Genomic DNA, 15,869 nt, shown 5'->3' with positions numbered 1-15,869 from the left:
AAACTCCCATTAAGTTAAATATTTAATTTTGATGTTCTATGAATAAGCAGCTTTACTCATTGTGACGTGATGGCAGTCTCATCAAAATACTTGACAGTGGAGCACTTTTATGATTTTTGTGTTTACTTTCTATTACAATGTGACCCTGCTATTTAAGCAAGTGTTATTCTACACATTGTGGCTTTAGTCTCGTTGTTCGGTGATTTGTTTTATTCATGGTACTTTTTTGTTTCAATTTCTTGGATTGAACACGAGTTTCCATTTTGATGTTATGCATATTTGATTTACAAAGATTTGATAACTTTCTGTATCGACATAACAAACTGGTTGAAATATATGCAGGATTATTTTTAAGTGAAAATACCATGAAAATGACAAGCAGAAGAATAAATAGGAAAAGTAGTGATTATATTGTCAAGTGCATCATGCTGTGAGAACAAATTGCCATTAGTTGTGCTAAGAGCCTCTGAACACATTTACCAGCAATAAAATAAATTAAAAAGAGGTTTCAGCTGATCTATTAGAAATTTATAATTATTCACCATGTCTTCCTGGTAGATTATTTTTAACCATTGATTTAAGTGGTAGAGGCAGCTTCGATTTTGTCATTTAAAAAAAAAATTGGATAAGTATATGGACAGAAAAGGAATGGAGGGTTATGGGCTGAGTGCAGGTAGGTGGGACTAGGTGAGAGTAAGCGTTCGACAAGAACTAGAAGGGCCGAGATAGCCTGTTTCCGTGCTGTAATTGTTATATGGTTATATATGATAGAGGTATACAAGATATTAAGAGGAATAGATAGAGTGGACAGCCAGTTCCTCTTCCCCAGGGCACCACTGCTCAATACAAGAGGACATGGCTTTAAGGTAAGGGGTGAAAAGTTCAAGTGGGATATTAGAGGAAGTTTTTTTACTCAGAGAGTGGTTGGTGTGTGGAATGCACTGCCTGAGTCAGCGGTGCAGGCAGATACACTAGTGAAATTTAAGGGACTACTAGACAGGTATATGGAGGAATTTAAGGTGGGAGGTTATATGGGAGGCAGGGTTTAAGGGTCAGCACAACATTGTGGGCCGAAGGGCCTGTACTGTGCTGTATTGTTCTATGTTCTATGAGTCAGTTACTGAATAGCATACCATGATGAATCAAAAACCCAAATTAAATACATATTTTTCTATATAACCCATGAAAGAAAGAAAATGAAGTCTTGCATCATTATCAGGCAGTGAATGAATTAGTTTTCTCCAGGCTACGATAGTAAATTCCTGATCATAGTCATTTGTATGTTAACAATAACCTTGAACTTCATTTCTGTGAACAAAAGTTCAATAAGTATAAAACAAACTATTTGAATTCTAAGCACTGGTGTAACAATGACATGATTTTGCAAATAGTGAATTTGTTCTATGAGTAAACTGCAAGGTTGTCTTGATCCAAAAATTAATGAGATTTTTTTAATATTCCCCATTCAGCACACATGATTATCTGTACTGATTTGTTTTGAATTTTATGTGTCACCCACTACATCATTTCCTTTATAACTGCATCATTCATGTCCATCAGAGGGAAGAAGAAAGTCTGCATGTAACTTTTTATCACACAATAGAATTAATTGAAAAAAGATGTAATCCAAGCTTCTCCTGTGAGATGTAATGTATTTCTGCTTGTGCTTTCATTTCCTTTGATTCATTTTCTATTTTAAAAATATTCTCACTGTCCAGTAAAGTGCTTCTACTTCCATTTTGCCATTAGAGTTCCTTTACTTTTTCTTACAACCATAAGTAGATATCCTTGTGTTTTTCAGTAACACCTTATTTTGTTTTAACAATTAATGTTGGGTCCCTACACACAATGTGAACCAATTTTGAAAAGGCTCTTCTGGAATGTCAGGTAGGCACTTTGCTCAGCATGGAAGAGATGGGCTCAAAGGCCTGTTACTGCACTGCTTTTCTTTGTGACTCTGGCAAATCAAAATCCACCATGTCTTAGACTGATAGTTTCACTTCAATCTTTCTAATCTGAAACTGTATCTCTGGTAATGTAAATTGGCATTCCCATAGTTCTACCATTGTTAATATTGAAATATACTTAAATTGTCTTAAGCTTTTCAGTTATCATAATTTCAAAGGCTTCAAAGGTACAGTTAATGTCAGAGAAATGTATAAAATATACATCCTGAAATTCTTTTCCTTTGAAAACAGAGGAGTACCCCAAAGAATGGATGACAGTTAAATGTTAGAACCTCAAAATCCCCCACAGCTCCTCCCTTCCATGCATAAGCAGCAGCAAAAGCAATGAGCCCCCCTACCCCACCAGCAAAAAAACAAAGGTGCCTCTGACCAAGCACTCAAGCATACAGCAAAGCATCAGTAAAGACACAGATGCAGTACACCAAAGACTACACGTTCACCCGGTATTCAACATACCACAGACTCTCTTTCCCTAATGAGGGAAAAAGAGGTGTCCCCATTTTCACTGCAAAAGGGGATACATAACAAACAACTCGCTGATTTACAATGCTAAAAGTCTCTTGCATCGCTTCTTCCAAGCTCTGTGCCCAAAGATCTTCAGTCTGTGGACACATAGCCAGCAGCCAGCTTGCTGCTTTCGATCTTCTGTCTCCCATGATGAACCAAGCGGCGGCACTGACCTCGAGTCCGCCCGCCTCCAGAGCCACGAAATCCCAAAACCCTGAAGGTGCCTAGTCTCCTAGGCCACGTCCTTGGCATATCAAATAGCGGCCAGTCATTAGACCCCGAGAGTGGGTCCCATTCCTGCAAAGAACCAGAGTCAGTGCGTAACTCCAGGTCAGGGTTTTCAAAAGAGCCTTGAAAGAGAAAAATAAAGATATTGAAGATAGAAATAGACCTGTCTCCAAAGATGCAGGTAAAGGATCGCCATGAGGTGCCATCGTTTTCCTAAGCTCCTAATTATAATCAAAATCAATAAATTCCAATAGCACATTATGCTGTACCACATATTAAAGGTCCATTGCAACGATTTGTTAGTACTAGAGCTGAAATTAAAACTGATGATTGGTAATTAGGAAATATAATTTCAAAATGTTCCATGACTATGAGATTATGGGTTTTTGAGTAAGGTACAGTGAACTGTCCTCTTCAGCTGTTAATATGAAACCATCAGACATAGGAGCAGAATTACTAGTTCAGCCCATCAAGTCTGCTCTTTCTTTCCATCATGGCTGATTTATTATCTCTCAATCTCGTTCTCCTACCTTCTCTCTGTAATCTTTCATACCCCCTGACTAATCAAGAACCTATGAACTATATCTATCTAATATATCTAATGACTTAGCCTCCACAGCCATTGTGGCAATGAATTCCACAGAACGACCACTCTCTGGCTAAAGAAATTCCTCCTCATCTCTATTCTAAGTGGACATCCCTCTATTTTGAGACTGTGCCCTGGGTTCTAGACTCGCCCACTATAGGAAACATCTTCTCCACTTCCACTCTTTCTAGGCCTTTCAGTATATAACATAGAACATAGAGCACAGAAATTTGCAGCATATTACAGGCCCTTGGGCCCACAATGTTGTGCCGACAATGTAACCTACTCCAGAGATTGCCTAGAATTTCCTTAGCGCTTAGCCCTCTATTTTTCTAAGCTCCACTTACCAATCTAAGAGGCTCTTAAAAGACCCTATTGTTTTTGCTTCCACTGCCACCGCCGGCAGTGCATTCCATGTACCCACTACTCTCTGTGTGAAAAATTTTCCCCTGACATCCTCTCGGTACCTATTTCTAAGCACCATAAAACTAGGCTCCATTGTGTTAGCCATTTCAGCCCTGGGAAAAAGCCTCTGGCTATCCACGTGATCAGTGTCCTTCAACATCTTATACACCTCAATCAGGTCACCCCTCATCCTCTGACTTCAAATTGGATCTACAAAATTGAACCACTTCGCACTTATCTGGGTTACTGTACATTTCCAAACCAAAAGACGTAGATGAACCAGGAGGTACGTCACCTGCTGAAGGCTAGATCTGTGGCATTCAGGTCTGGCAACCCAGGTCTGTACCAGAAAACCAGGGATGATTGGCAGAGGGCTATTTCAAGGGCAAAGAGACCATTTTGAACGAGGTTGGAGGCGACATTGAATGTACGGCAACTCTGGCAGGGTCTGCGAGACATTACTTCCTACAAAGTGAAACCCAGTAGCATGAATGGCAGCGATGCTTCACTACCAGGTGAACTCAATGCCTTCTATGTACACTTTGAAAGGGAGAAAACACCTACAGCTGTGAAAATCCTTGCTGCACCTGATGACCCTGTGATCTCCATCTCAGAGGCCGATGTTAGGCTGTTGTTAAAGAGAGTGAACCCTCACAAGACAGAAGGTCCCAATTGAGTACTTGGTAAGGCTCTGAAAACCTGTGCCAACCAACTAGCGGGAGTATTCAAGGATATTTTCAACCTCTCATTGCAATGGGCTTCAAAAAGGCAACAATTATGCCAGTGCCTAAGATGAATAATGTGGGCTGCCTCAATGACTATCGCCCGGTAGCACTCACGTCGACAGTGATGAAACACTTTGAGAGGTTGGTCATGATTAGACTGAACTCCTGCCTCAGCAAGGACCTGGTCCTATTGCAAGTTGCCTATTGCACAATAGGTCAATGGCAGATGCAATTTTTTTTTGTAATTTATTTTTTTATTGAAGTTCATCATCAAACAAACATTTCCATAAGATGTATTTCAGACATTGTACATATATATTATATAATCATATATATCACAAATCTCCACATAGTATTTATCTGAGGTATACACTTATAGAAAAGAGTGGAAAGAAAAAACAAGGAAAAGGAAAAAACTACGGTATGTACAAGTAGGGAGTGATTTTTTTTTACAACATATTCATTGATTTGTGAGAATAAAATCAGGCCTATGAGGCATTATGTAGTTAAACCATTTTTCCCAATATGAATCAAATTGTTCCAGCTTATGATTAACAGATGCTGTTATCTTCTCCATTTTGTAAATGTCCATTGTAATTTCCATCCATGCATTTAAAGTTGGGCTCTCCTGTGATAACCATTTCCTAGTAAGTGTCTTTTTACCAGCCACCAACATTAAATATTTATCTCTCTTCAACCATTCTTAAGGCATATACCCAAAATATATGGTCTTACTCTCTAAGGGTATTTCACATTTAAGGATGTCTTGTAGGGCATTGTGTATCCCCCTCCAATAGTTTTTGATAACAGGGCAGTCCCAAAAAATATGATAATGATTTGCATTTTGATTTCCACAATTTCTCCAGCAAACAGGGAGGTTACTATCATAATGGGATTTCTGAGAGGGTGTAATAAAATGTCTTATCAAGTTTTTCCATCTGAACTCCCTCCATTTCTGTGAAGGTATCAAGGTATATTTGGTACACTTCCATTGATACCTCCATATTATTGTCCATTCTTCCTCAGATATAATTATCCCTCCTTCCTTCTCCCATTTTGTTTTAATGTATGAAGTCGAATGTGTTTTAAGATTTGACAACCCCTTATACATGCTTGAAATGATTCTACTACCATTACCTGAATTATATGCTTTTCTAAATAGCTCTATCAAGCATGTACTTGCCTTGGTTACATTTTTAAGCGTCTTATTAACATATTGTATCTGTAAATACCAATAAAAATCTTGTTTTTCTAATAAGTGTTTCTCTTTAAGCATTTCAAAACTAAATGGTGTTCCTTTTTCATTATGTTGCAAAGAACTGTTATTCCTTTAGCTGTCCAGTTCTTAATCTAGCATCCAATTTATTTGCTGTAAAATCCAAGTCATATGCACACTATTTAAGAATTGCAATTTCTCCCTCTAGATTATATTTTTTTTTATAGTCGTTTTCCATATTTTAAGAGTCCATTTCACCCATGGGTTATCAATAGTATTTATGTACCTTTGCCGGTTGTTATCAGCCAAAATTGCATGTATGGGGATGGGAAGTACCCGCTCCTCAACGTTTTTCCGTTGAGCATCATACGATGGGTTGCACCAACATATCACAGCTCTCAACTGTGCTGCAAAATAATAATCTCTAAGAGAAGGTAGGCCCCATCCCCCCTTTTCCTTTGCTAATTGCAAAGTTTTGAGACGAACTCTAGGCCTTTTACCTTGCCAAATATACCTTGATAACATCTTGTTCCATTCATTGAATTGATTTTGATTAATCTCTATTGGTAGGGTCTGAAAGAGATATAACAGTCTGGACAGTATATTCGTTTTAATAGACTCAATCCTTGAACTGAGACTGAAAAAAGGAATCAGGTTCCATCTTGCCATATCTTAATTTTTTTATATAAAGGCTGATAATTACATTCTGATAATTTTGCCAAATCTTTTGGCATAATGATGCCCAAATATTTGAAAGACTCTGTGTGCCATGCCCAGGGATATCTACTTTCAATTTCTCTTGGTGGGCTATAGTAATATGAAAGTAATTGGGTTTTATCTATGTTGATCTTGTGTCCTGATAATTGACCATATTGTTCAAAGGATTGCATCAATTTAGGTAAAGAGTATGTTGGCTGCCCTAGATAGATCAAAATGTCATCCGCGTAACAAGCCAATTTATGCTCTATCCCTTTAATAGTAATTCCCCTGATATCTTCATTTTGTCTGAAGTATTGAGCTAATGGTTCCAGATATAATGTGAAGAGTAGCAGTGACCATGCACAACTCTGTCTCGTGCCCCTTTCTAGAGTAAGACTATTTGATAAATATCCATTGATTTTAATCCTAGCAATAGGGTTGTCATATAGTGTCTGTATAGTTTTAATAATTGTGTCTTGGAAACCAAATCTATGTAAAACTCTGTAAAGAAAATTCCAATTAACCGAACCAAATGCCTTTTCAGTGTCCACACTTATCACTATTGCTTCGACTTTATTTTTTTGTATATGATCCATAATGTGAAATGTCCTTCGTATGTTGTCTTGTGTTTGGTGTTGTCGTATAAAACCTGTCTGATCGTTATATATCAGTATGGGTAGAAACTCCTCTAATCGTTTGGCCATGGTGGAGGTAAATAATCTATAATCTACATTAAGAACGGATATTGGTCTAAGTGACCCGCATTCCATTTTATCCTTGCCTTCTTTCGGTATAGCTGAGATTATCACTTCCTTCCAACTGGGTGGCATTTGTGCCCTTTTTAGAGCCCAGTTCAGTATGGGGAGTAAAACAAGAATTAACTCATTTTTAAATTCTTTGTACCACTCTGCCTTATACCCATCTGATCCTGGTGACTTGCTTAATTTAAGCCTACTAATTGCAGCTTTTAATTCAACTTCAGTTATGTCAGCAGTCATTGTTCTATTTTGTTCTTCGCCTAAAGTGGGTAATAGCTTTCCAAAAGCTCCAGCACATCTTCTTTCTTAATGTCTATATGCTCAAACATTTCAGTCTGCTCTAAGTCAACCCCACAACTGCCAAAGTCTTTTTCCCTGGTGAATACTGAAGCAAAGTATTCATTAAGTACCTCCACTACCTCCTCCAACTCCATGCACACGTTTCCACTATCGCACCTGATTGGTCCTATTCTCACACGGCTTATCCACTTACTCTCACATTCTTGTAGAATGCCTTAGGGTTTTCCTTAATACTGCTCACCAAGACCTTCCCATGGCCCTTTCTGGCTGCCCTAATTCCATTCTTAAGCTCCTTCCTAGCAACCTTGTACTTTTCTAGAGGTCTAGCAGTACCTAGTTTCTTGAACTTTCGTAAGCTTTCCTTTTCTTCTTAACTATATTTTCTACATACTTTGTACACATGGTTCTTTAAATCTACCATCCTTTCCCTGCCTCAATGGAATATTCAGTATTTTTAAATGAGATCCCACCTCATTCAGGCCCAAAGCTACCTGATAGAGGTGTATAAAATGATGAGGGGCATTGATCGTGTGGATAGTCAGAGGGTTTTTTCCAGGGCTGAAATGACTAGCACAAGAGGGCACAGTTTAAGGTGCTTGAAAGTAGGTACAAAGGAGATGTCAGGGGTAAGTTTTTTACGCAGAAAGTGGTGAGTACGTGGAATGGGCTGCCTGCGACGGTGGTGGAGGTAGATACGATAGGGTATCTTGAAAGAGACTCCAGGATAGATACATGGAGCACAGAAAAATAGAGGGCTATGGGTAACCCTAGGTAATTTCTAAAGGTAAGGACATGTTCGGCACAGCTTTGTGGGCTGAAGGGCCTATATTGTCCTGTAGGTTTACTATGTTTCTAAACACTCTTCGCACGTTAACCCTTTCATTCCTGGAATCATTGTACTGAACCTCTTCTGAACCCTCTCCAAAGCTAGCACACCTTTTTTTTTAGATAAGGAGCCAGCTTCTGCTTGACAAAACAGTCTCTCTGCTTCCTCAACATTACCTTGTCTGACACCAATCTTAGTGTCATCCATAATCTTGGTTACAAAGCCAGCACTTCTGTCATCTAAATCATTAACAAATAATGCTAAAAGAAGCAGTCCCAAAGCCAACCAAAAAATGAGTCTTTTATTCCCACTCTTTGCCTTCTGCCAGTCAGCCATTCTTCTATCCATGCTAATATCGTCCCTGTGATACCGTAGCTCTTATCTTGTTAAGCTTCCTCATTTGCAGCACCTTGTCAAACCCTTATGAAAATCCAAGTATACAACATCCACTGCCTCTCCTTTCTCTATCCTGCCTGTTACTTCCTCAAAGAATTTGAACAGATTTGTCAAGCCAGATTCTCCTTAAGATTGCCCCATGCTAACTTGGCCTAATTTGTCACTGCCTCCAAATACCCCGAAATCTCATCCTTAATAATGGCCTCCAACATCTTTCCAACCAAAGAAGTCAGGTGAACTGTCCTATAATTTTCTTTTTTCTGCCTCCTTAAAGAGTAGAGTGACATTTACAATTTTCCAGTCCTCCAGAACCATTCCAGAATCTAGTTATTCTTGAAAGTTCGCTATTAAATCCTCCGCAGTTTCTTCAGCTACCTTTCTCAGAACCCTGGGGTGTAGTCCTTCTGGTCCAGATGAATTAACTACCTTCAGGCCTTTCAGTTTCCCTCAGCACATTCTCCTTAGTAACAACAACTGCACTCACTTCTGCCCCTGACATTCAAATTTTTGGCATACTGCTAGTGTCTTTCACAATGAAGACTGATGTAAAATACTTCTTAAGTTTGTCCATCATTTATTTGTTCCCCATTACTACCTCTCCAGTGTCATTTTCTAGCAGTCGAATATCCATTCTCACCTCTTCTTTTACTCGGTAAAAAACTTAATGTATCCTCTTTTATATTATTGGCTGCCTTCATATTACATCTTTTCTCTCCTTATGACTTTTTAGTTGCCTTCTGTTGGTTTTGAAAATCTTCCCAATTCTTTTATTTCCCATTAATTTTTGGTCTATTATATGCCCTGACTTTTGGTTTTATACTTTCTTTGACTTTACTTGTCTGCCTCGTTTGCATGCTCCTTCCATATTGCTCCCAGAAACTCCAGCTATTGTACTTCTGCCATCATCATTGCTAGTGTCCCCTTCAGATCCACTTTGGCCAGCTCCTCGGGAATTGCCTCTGCAATTCCCTTCACTGTATTACTGATACATCTGACTTTAGCTTTTCCGCTGAAACTGCAGGGTGGATTTTCATCACTGCCTCCTAAGGGTTCCTTTACCTTAAGCTTCATTACACTACACCCAATCCTGAATTACCTTTCCCCTGCTTGGATCAGCCACAAGCTGTTCTAAAAAGCCATCTCATAGGCATTTTAGAAATTCTCTCTTTTCGGAACCAGCATAAATCTGATTTTCCCAATCTACCTGCATATTGAAATCTCCCATGACCATTATATCATTGTCCTTTTTACATGCCTTTTCTGTCTCTTGTTGTAATTTGTAGCCCACATCCTGGCTACTGTTTGGAGGCCTGTGTATAACTTTATACCCTTGCGGTTTCTTAACTCTACCCACAAGGATTCTATATCTTCCTGTCCTATGTCACCTCTTTCTAAGGATTTGATTTCATTTTTTACCAACAGAGCCACCTCGCCCCTCTGCCTATCTGCCTGTCCTTTTGATATAAAGTTATGTTAAGCTCCCAACCATTATCATCTTTAAGCCACAACTTAGTGTTGCACAAAATGAATTACGCAACAGCAAACACAAATCTGCAGATGCTGGAAATTCAATAGAAAAACGATTTAGCCTCGACTATGACAGTGAATGATTGCCTGTGGTCTCATTGTTCATGTATGGCTCTTTCAAACAAATGTAGTACTTAAGGAGTGAATTCAAATTGAAGGAAAATATACAAGTACTTTTGAGGAAATTGTTTTCCAGGCAAACTGCAGGGAAATTAATTGGGTTAAACTTAATGAAGGGCATATGAAAATTGATAACTTAGATCCAATAGGCAAGAACCTAGAAGCAAACATAGCTGTCTGTAGAAACTGAAGGAATATGTCTGAAAAAAATTTTGTTCTTCATAACTGATACAACTCAAGGAATGCCCCACTACAGAAATATTGGTAAATTGGTTAATAACAGATAATATTATATCAAATAGATTGATTTTGATAAATAGCACTAATTACATTGTATGAGGAGATTGCATGAAGAGTCAACTTTGTGTATGGTGGAGGTGTAAAGGTTGGTTGCAAAAGTAGAAAGACAATTTCTTGCAAAAAGCTTGTGTTGGCCTGGGTCACAGTAAAAGGAAGTGTGTTAATCTCAACTACATTTGATAAATAACACACAACAAAGAGAAGTTGAAGGAATTTAACCAAATGAACACAATTGAGAAAGGTAGTTGTATAATTGCAAGACTAATATTTGTGGTCAATAATTTACTAAAGGGGATACTGAGTGGTAAGATACAAGCATTTGGAAAAACGGGGGATGATTAGCAATGGTCAACGTGGCTTCTTAAGTTCATGATCATGTCTCATGAACTTGATTGAGTTTTTTGATGAGTAACTAAGAAGGTCATTCAGGGCAGGGTAGTAGATGCAGTCTAAATGGACTTTGATATGCTTTGGGAAGTTAGATTGAATGGGTTTCACGGAGTGTTGGCTAATTGGATAAAGAACTGGCTTGACAACAGCAAACAGATAATTAATATAGAAGGCAGTTTTTTGGACAGGAGGTCTGTAATTAGTGGTATTCTCCAAGATTGGTGGAAGATCGACTACTGTTTGTCGTCATTGCTATTTTCGGTGATTTGCAAGGTTAATAAGTTTGCAAATGACATTAAAATAGGTGATATTGTTGACAGTTAAAGATGGTTATCAGGATTTACCGAGGGACCTTGGATTAGCTGGTATAGTGAGCTGAGGAATGGTAAATGGAGCTTAATTTGGATAAATGCAAGTTGGTGCATTTTGGAAAGATAAATGAGGGTATAAATTTTACAATGAATGGGAGGGTCCTGGGAAGTGTTGTAGAAAACAGTATATTGTTCACTGAAGGTGGAGTTGCAGGTAGACAAGGTGGTGAAGAAGGCTTTTGGTATGCTGGGCTTCATCAATCAGGACATTAAGTATAGACATTGGGGTATTATGTTGCAGTTGGTCAAAATGCTGAAGAAGCTATAGAAATTATGCCTTTAGGTTGGAAAGAGTGCAAAGGAGATTTTGTTTTATTTATTTAGAAATATAGAGAGGAAAAGACCCTTTGGCCCTTTGAGCCGCACCACCCAACAACCTTGATTTAACCCTAACCTAATCTCGGGACCAATTAACCTACCTGGTACGTCTTAGGACTGTGGAAGGACAGACTTGAGGGACTGAGTCATGGAGAGAAGTTGGGACTTTTTTCATTAAAATATGGGAGAATGAGGGGTGATCTTATATAGGTGAATAGGGAGAATATGGACAACCTTTTTCCCAGGGTTGGGGAATGAAGAACTAAGGCAAAAGTTTAAGTTGTGAGCGGAGAGATTTAATAGAAACCCAAGGGACAACCTTATCACCCAGAGGGTGTTCACTCTGAAGGAGTAATTGGCTGATGGAGGACATTCGGTTCCGGGATGCGGTCCAGCAGTCCTGGAAGAGCGGGAGAGTTTCCCCTTTCTGACCTCCGGTGGAATGTGGGCAAGGCTCACATCTGCTTTTCTGCCAAGAATATGCACTTGGGTTGACCAAGCAGTAGATGTCTAGGATCAATCGGCTTGAGAAGGAGCTGGTCAACTTGGAGTCCCAGCTAAGGCTGACTAATGGGTACCAGTCCCTCTGGGGTGAATACTAGCGGAAGAAGGAGGCACTGAGGCACCTGCAGCTTGAGAGATCCCAGGGCGCTTATGTGAGGTCACGGGTCCAGATGCTGCAGGATCTGGACCACGCCTCATCCTTCTTCTACTCACTCAAGAAGGGGAGGGTTGTCGTCATTCAGCTCATGGAGATACTGTCAGAGGATGGCTCCTCTGTCACGGATCCGACGAGAATTGTTGTGGCTCATTCCTTACATGAGGCTCTCTTCTTACTAGACCCATGCAGTGAGGATGCATGCAGGGCTCTGTGGGAGGACTTGCCGAAGGTCAGCCCTGGGGGTGCTGAGCAGCTTGATGCACTGCTATCTTTGGTAGAGCTGACCAGTACCTTCAACCAGCTACAGAGAGGCAAGTCCCCAGGGCTAGATGGATTGACCGTTAAATTTTTCCGGGTCTTCTGGGACATCCTAGGAGCTGGTTACAGGGGGGTATTGGGGGAGAGCATGACAACGGGTGACCCCCTACTTGGGGGTCTACCTGAGCTCAACAGAGGAGGCCCGGCCAGTGCACTGGCAGGATCTGGAGACCAAGATCTCTGCCCAGCTGGAGCGCTGGTTGGACCTTCTCCATGCGATCTTGTAACGGGAAGGGCATTAGTTATAAATCAGCTGGTTGCCTCCAGGGTGTGGTACTGGCTGACTACTTTAGTCCCACCCACAGCGTTTGTGTCCAGGACCCAGAGAGGCTGGTGGACTTCTTCAGGGGCAATAGAAAGCACCGGGTCTCTGCAGCAGTCCTGAGTCTTCTGATCGCGAAGGCAGTCAGTCCTTGGCGTGCATGCGCACCTAGCTGGCGGCTCTCTGCCTCAGGACTCTGCAGAGATATCTGTACAGTGACCACCCTCTGAGATGGCATGCACTGGCAATACACTTTCTCCACCGGGACACTGCCTGCAGGAGGGAATGCAAATCCCAGCAGACAGTGTCAGTAATGCTGCTCTAAAGAAACTACCTTGCTTCTACCAGGAGCTGTGGAGAGTATGGGATCTGACCTCATCCAGGCAGGATGCCTCTGAGCCATTGGACTGTAGTCCGACTGTTGGGGGAACTGGTTGCAATCCTATTACAATGGGTGTCGAGGTGGCGCAGGGAGATGGAGGGTTCCGGCTGCACCACCACCCGATGTGCTTGTTGGACCCAGGCCTCGGGAGACTACGCAGGAGGGGTCCCACGTAATGTGAGTCGTCTTGCGGGGTTGCCCACCATGCCATTCCGTGACGCTCCAAAGTGTTTCTTGCATGGGCTGCTCCTGCACTCCTTTTGCTCCTTGTCTTCATCTGCCAACTGGACTCACCTATAGCAGTGAAGGTCTGCAGTGGAAGTTTTTTTTAATGTAGGGGTCCTTCCCCAGTACATTAGGAACCTGGGGTGGAAGGTGTTGCGCAGGCAGTACCATACAGCAGGTTTTTGAGCAGGTTCACTAACATCCCATCCACGTAGTTCATTCTATGGGTAGGAAGAGTCAGTGTACCATGCTTACACGGAATGTGAGAGATTGCAGCCCATTTGAGTTTCTAAAGGGGTTGAGGCTTAGGTTCTGGCTGCATTTTGGTCCGGTGCTTCTCATATACGGGCACCCAGTTTGAAAGGGGGCAGGTCGTGAGGAGGATCTCCTGGTGGGCTTGCTCCTGGGCCTGGCCAAGATGGCTATTCACAGGTCTAGGTGGCGGAGAGTGGAGGGCACTGCCTGGGCAGACTGCCTGCCCCTTTTCCTGTGATACTTCATGCCCAGCTGTCCTTGGAGTATGCAGTCACAATGGGTACATTGGGGGACTTCTTGGAGCATTTTGGCCCCTGGGGTATTGATTGTCTAGTAGACAGTAGTAACCATATTTTAATCTGAGTGTACTCACTGTCTTCTAAATACTGAATGTCTGTACTTTGTGTATTTGTGATATAAATAAATTAGTATAGTTTTGTAAAATAAAAGGAGCTGCCAGAAGAATTGGTTGAGATAGGTACATTAACAACATGGTAGATAGATAGGAGAAGTTTAGAGGGACATAGGCCAAATACAGGGACTTATTTGGATGGTATTTCGGTGAATAGACGATCTGAGCTATAGGGTCCATTTCTGTACTGTATGATTCTGTGAGTCTAAGTTATATCAAATGAATGGGAAAAAAGAAAAATGCGTGTATTTCATAACATTTCATCCAAAGAATATTATGGCTCTCATGCCCCTGGATACGAAGTTTGTCCTTCCTGCTAGTTTCAGTCTAGTACCATTAACACGGGGCTTACAATGCACTGTTAGATCAGTGAAGACAGATGCACCACGCATCTATGAGGAGCAGGGCTGGTATGATAGTGGCCTTGTTACCGTATTTTAAATGTTATTGTGCTGTCAAATTTACCATGTACAGTTAAACTCCATTTATCCAGGTTTATTGGATGTTATTCCAATAAATACTCCCAACGTACTTTGAATTCCCTTTGCATTATATGGTGTACAATACAAAAATTTACTCAATTTTTCAAGCACATTGAAAGGCAGTGTGGTAACAGAGTCAGGTGAGTTTACTGGGAGCTTGTAAATCGGGTCCCTGGGAAGTTTAAAAAAGTATGGGATCTGGTGAGTTTAGAGAGAGTGTGGGAAATGGGGCTTCAGAGTGAGAGAGGGAGCCTAGGATGAGCACCCAGTGAACCAGGTGCCAGACCATTGTGGTTTCTGAACAATTCCACTAATATCAAAGAGCAGTAATCTTTTTGCAGGAAAATCCAGCAGCACAAGGGATTAAGTACAATTTGTGTGATATGTGCTCTACTCCACCCTGTAACTTCATGCATCTTTTGTTCTCCTGCAGGGCTTCTTTATTACAGTTTCAACAGAATCCATTCTGAAAGTGGCAACACATGTTTCTGAAAGCAACAAGATCTTGGGCCTAAATCTATCAGCTCCATTTATCTCACAGTTTTTTAAGGAGGACCTGATGAAAATTATTCCCTATGTTGACATCCTGTTTGGGAATGAGACGGTTTGTTGCCTTTTCATAATGTACTATATTGCATGCAATGTTGTTGACAAAATAGAAAGGTGGCGCTCCATGCATGATGAAGGGTGATATTGGTTTACAGTTTTTAGTCATGGTGCATCTTAAATGTATTAAACTGTCCCATGCCACTTTAGAACTATAACAAACAAACTTTGAAAGCTAACTGGCGAATGAGCTTGGGGCATAATCAGTGATAGATTTAAGCCCAAAAATAAGGAAGGGAGATGTTTAAGGAGTGAATTCCAGAGATTAAAATCTTGGCATCTGAAGATATAGCTGCTGATAGTGGAACAATTAAAACTCCAAATATGTAAAACTCCAGAATTAGAGGTGTTTATGTCATTATGTTTTGTAATTACAAAAATTAACGAAAAGAAAAACACAGGGAGCCTGGGGATAAATGTGTACAATCTTCATTTTACTTTAGCAAGGCACTCACGCGTGGCATGGTGGCAATTCATGCACATACGTATAACCTGGTAATGAATTATGTAAACAAAGAATATTTAATCAAGCAATATAGTTACAATATTACTGAAACTTTAAGTTCATAACACTCTTCCCTGCTTATCTATAAACTCAAACCCAATACAAAATAACTTGTTTCCTGA

At 40.5% G+C, this 15,869-nt stretch overlaps 1 protein-coding gene across 5 annotated transcripts in view; it reads left to right on the top strand.

Moving 5' to 3' along the window:
• LOC140714427 (adenosine kinase-like) overlaps positions 1-15,869 on the top strand; it is a 283,738-nt gene that overhangs the window by 184,590 nt on the left and 83,279 nt on the right. For all 5 annotated transcript variants that reach the window (XR_012095871.1, XM_073025719.1, XM_073025720.1 and 2 more), the window contains exon 7: positions 15,070-15,240. Coding sequence is in view for 4 of the 5 variants with exons in the window: in XM_073025719.1 (XP_072881820.1) it covers positions 15,070-15,240 (171 nt within the window). In the remaining variant the exon portion in view is untranslated. The remainder of the gene's footprint in view (positions 1-15,069; positions 15,241-15,869) is intronic.

Source organism: Hemitrygon akajei, chromosome 21 (assembly GCF_048418815.1).
Source record: "Hemitrygon akajei chromosome 21, sHemAka1.3, whole genome shotgun sequence".
In the NCBI taxonomy this organism is placed as follows: domain Eukaryota; kingdom Metazoa; phylum Chordata; class Chondrichthyes; order Myliobatiformes; family Dasyatidae; genus Hemitrygon; species Hemitrygon akajei.
This window is presented reverse-complemented; position numbering and strand designations above follow the sequence as displayed.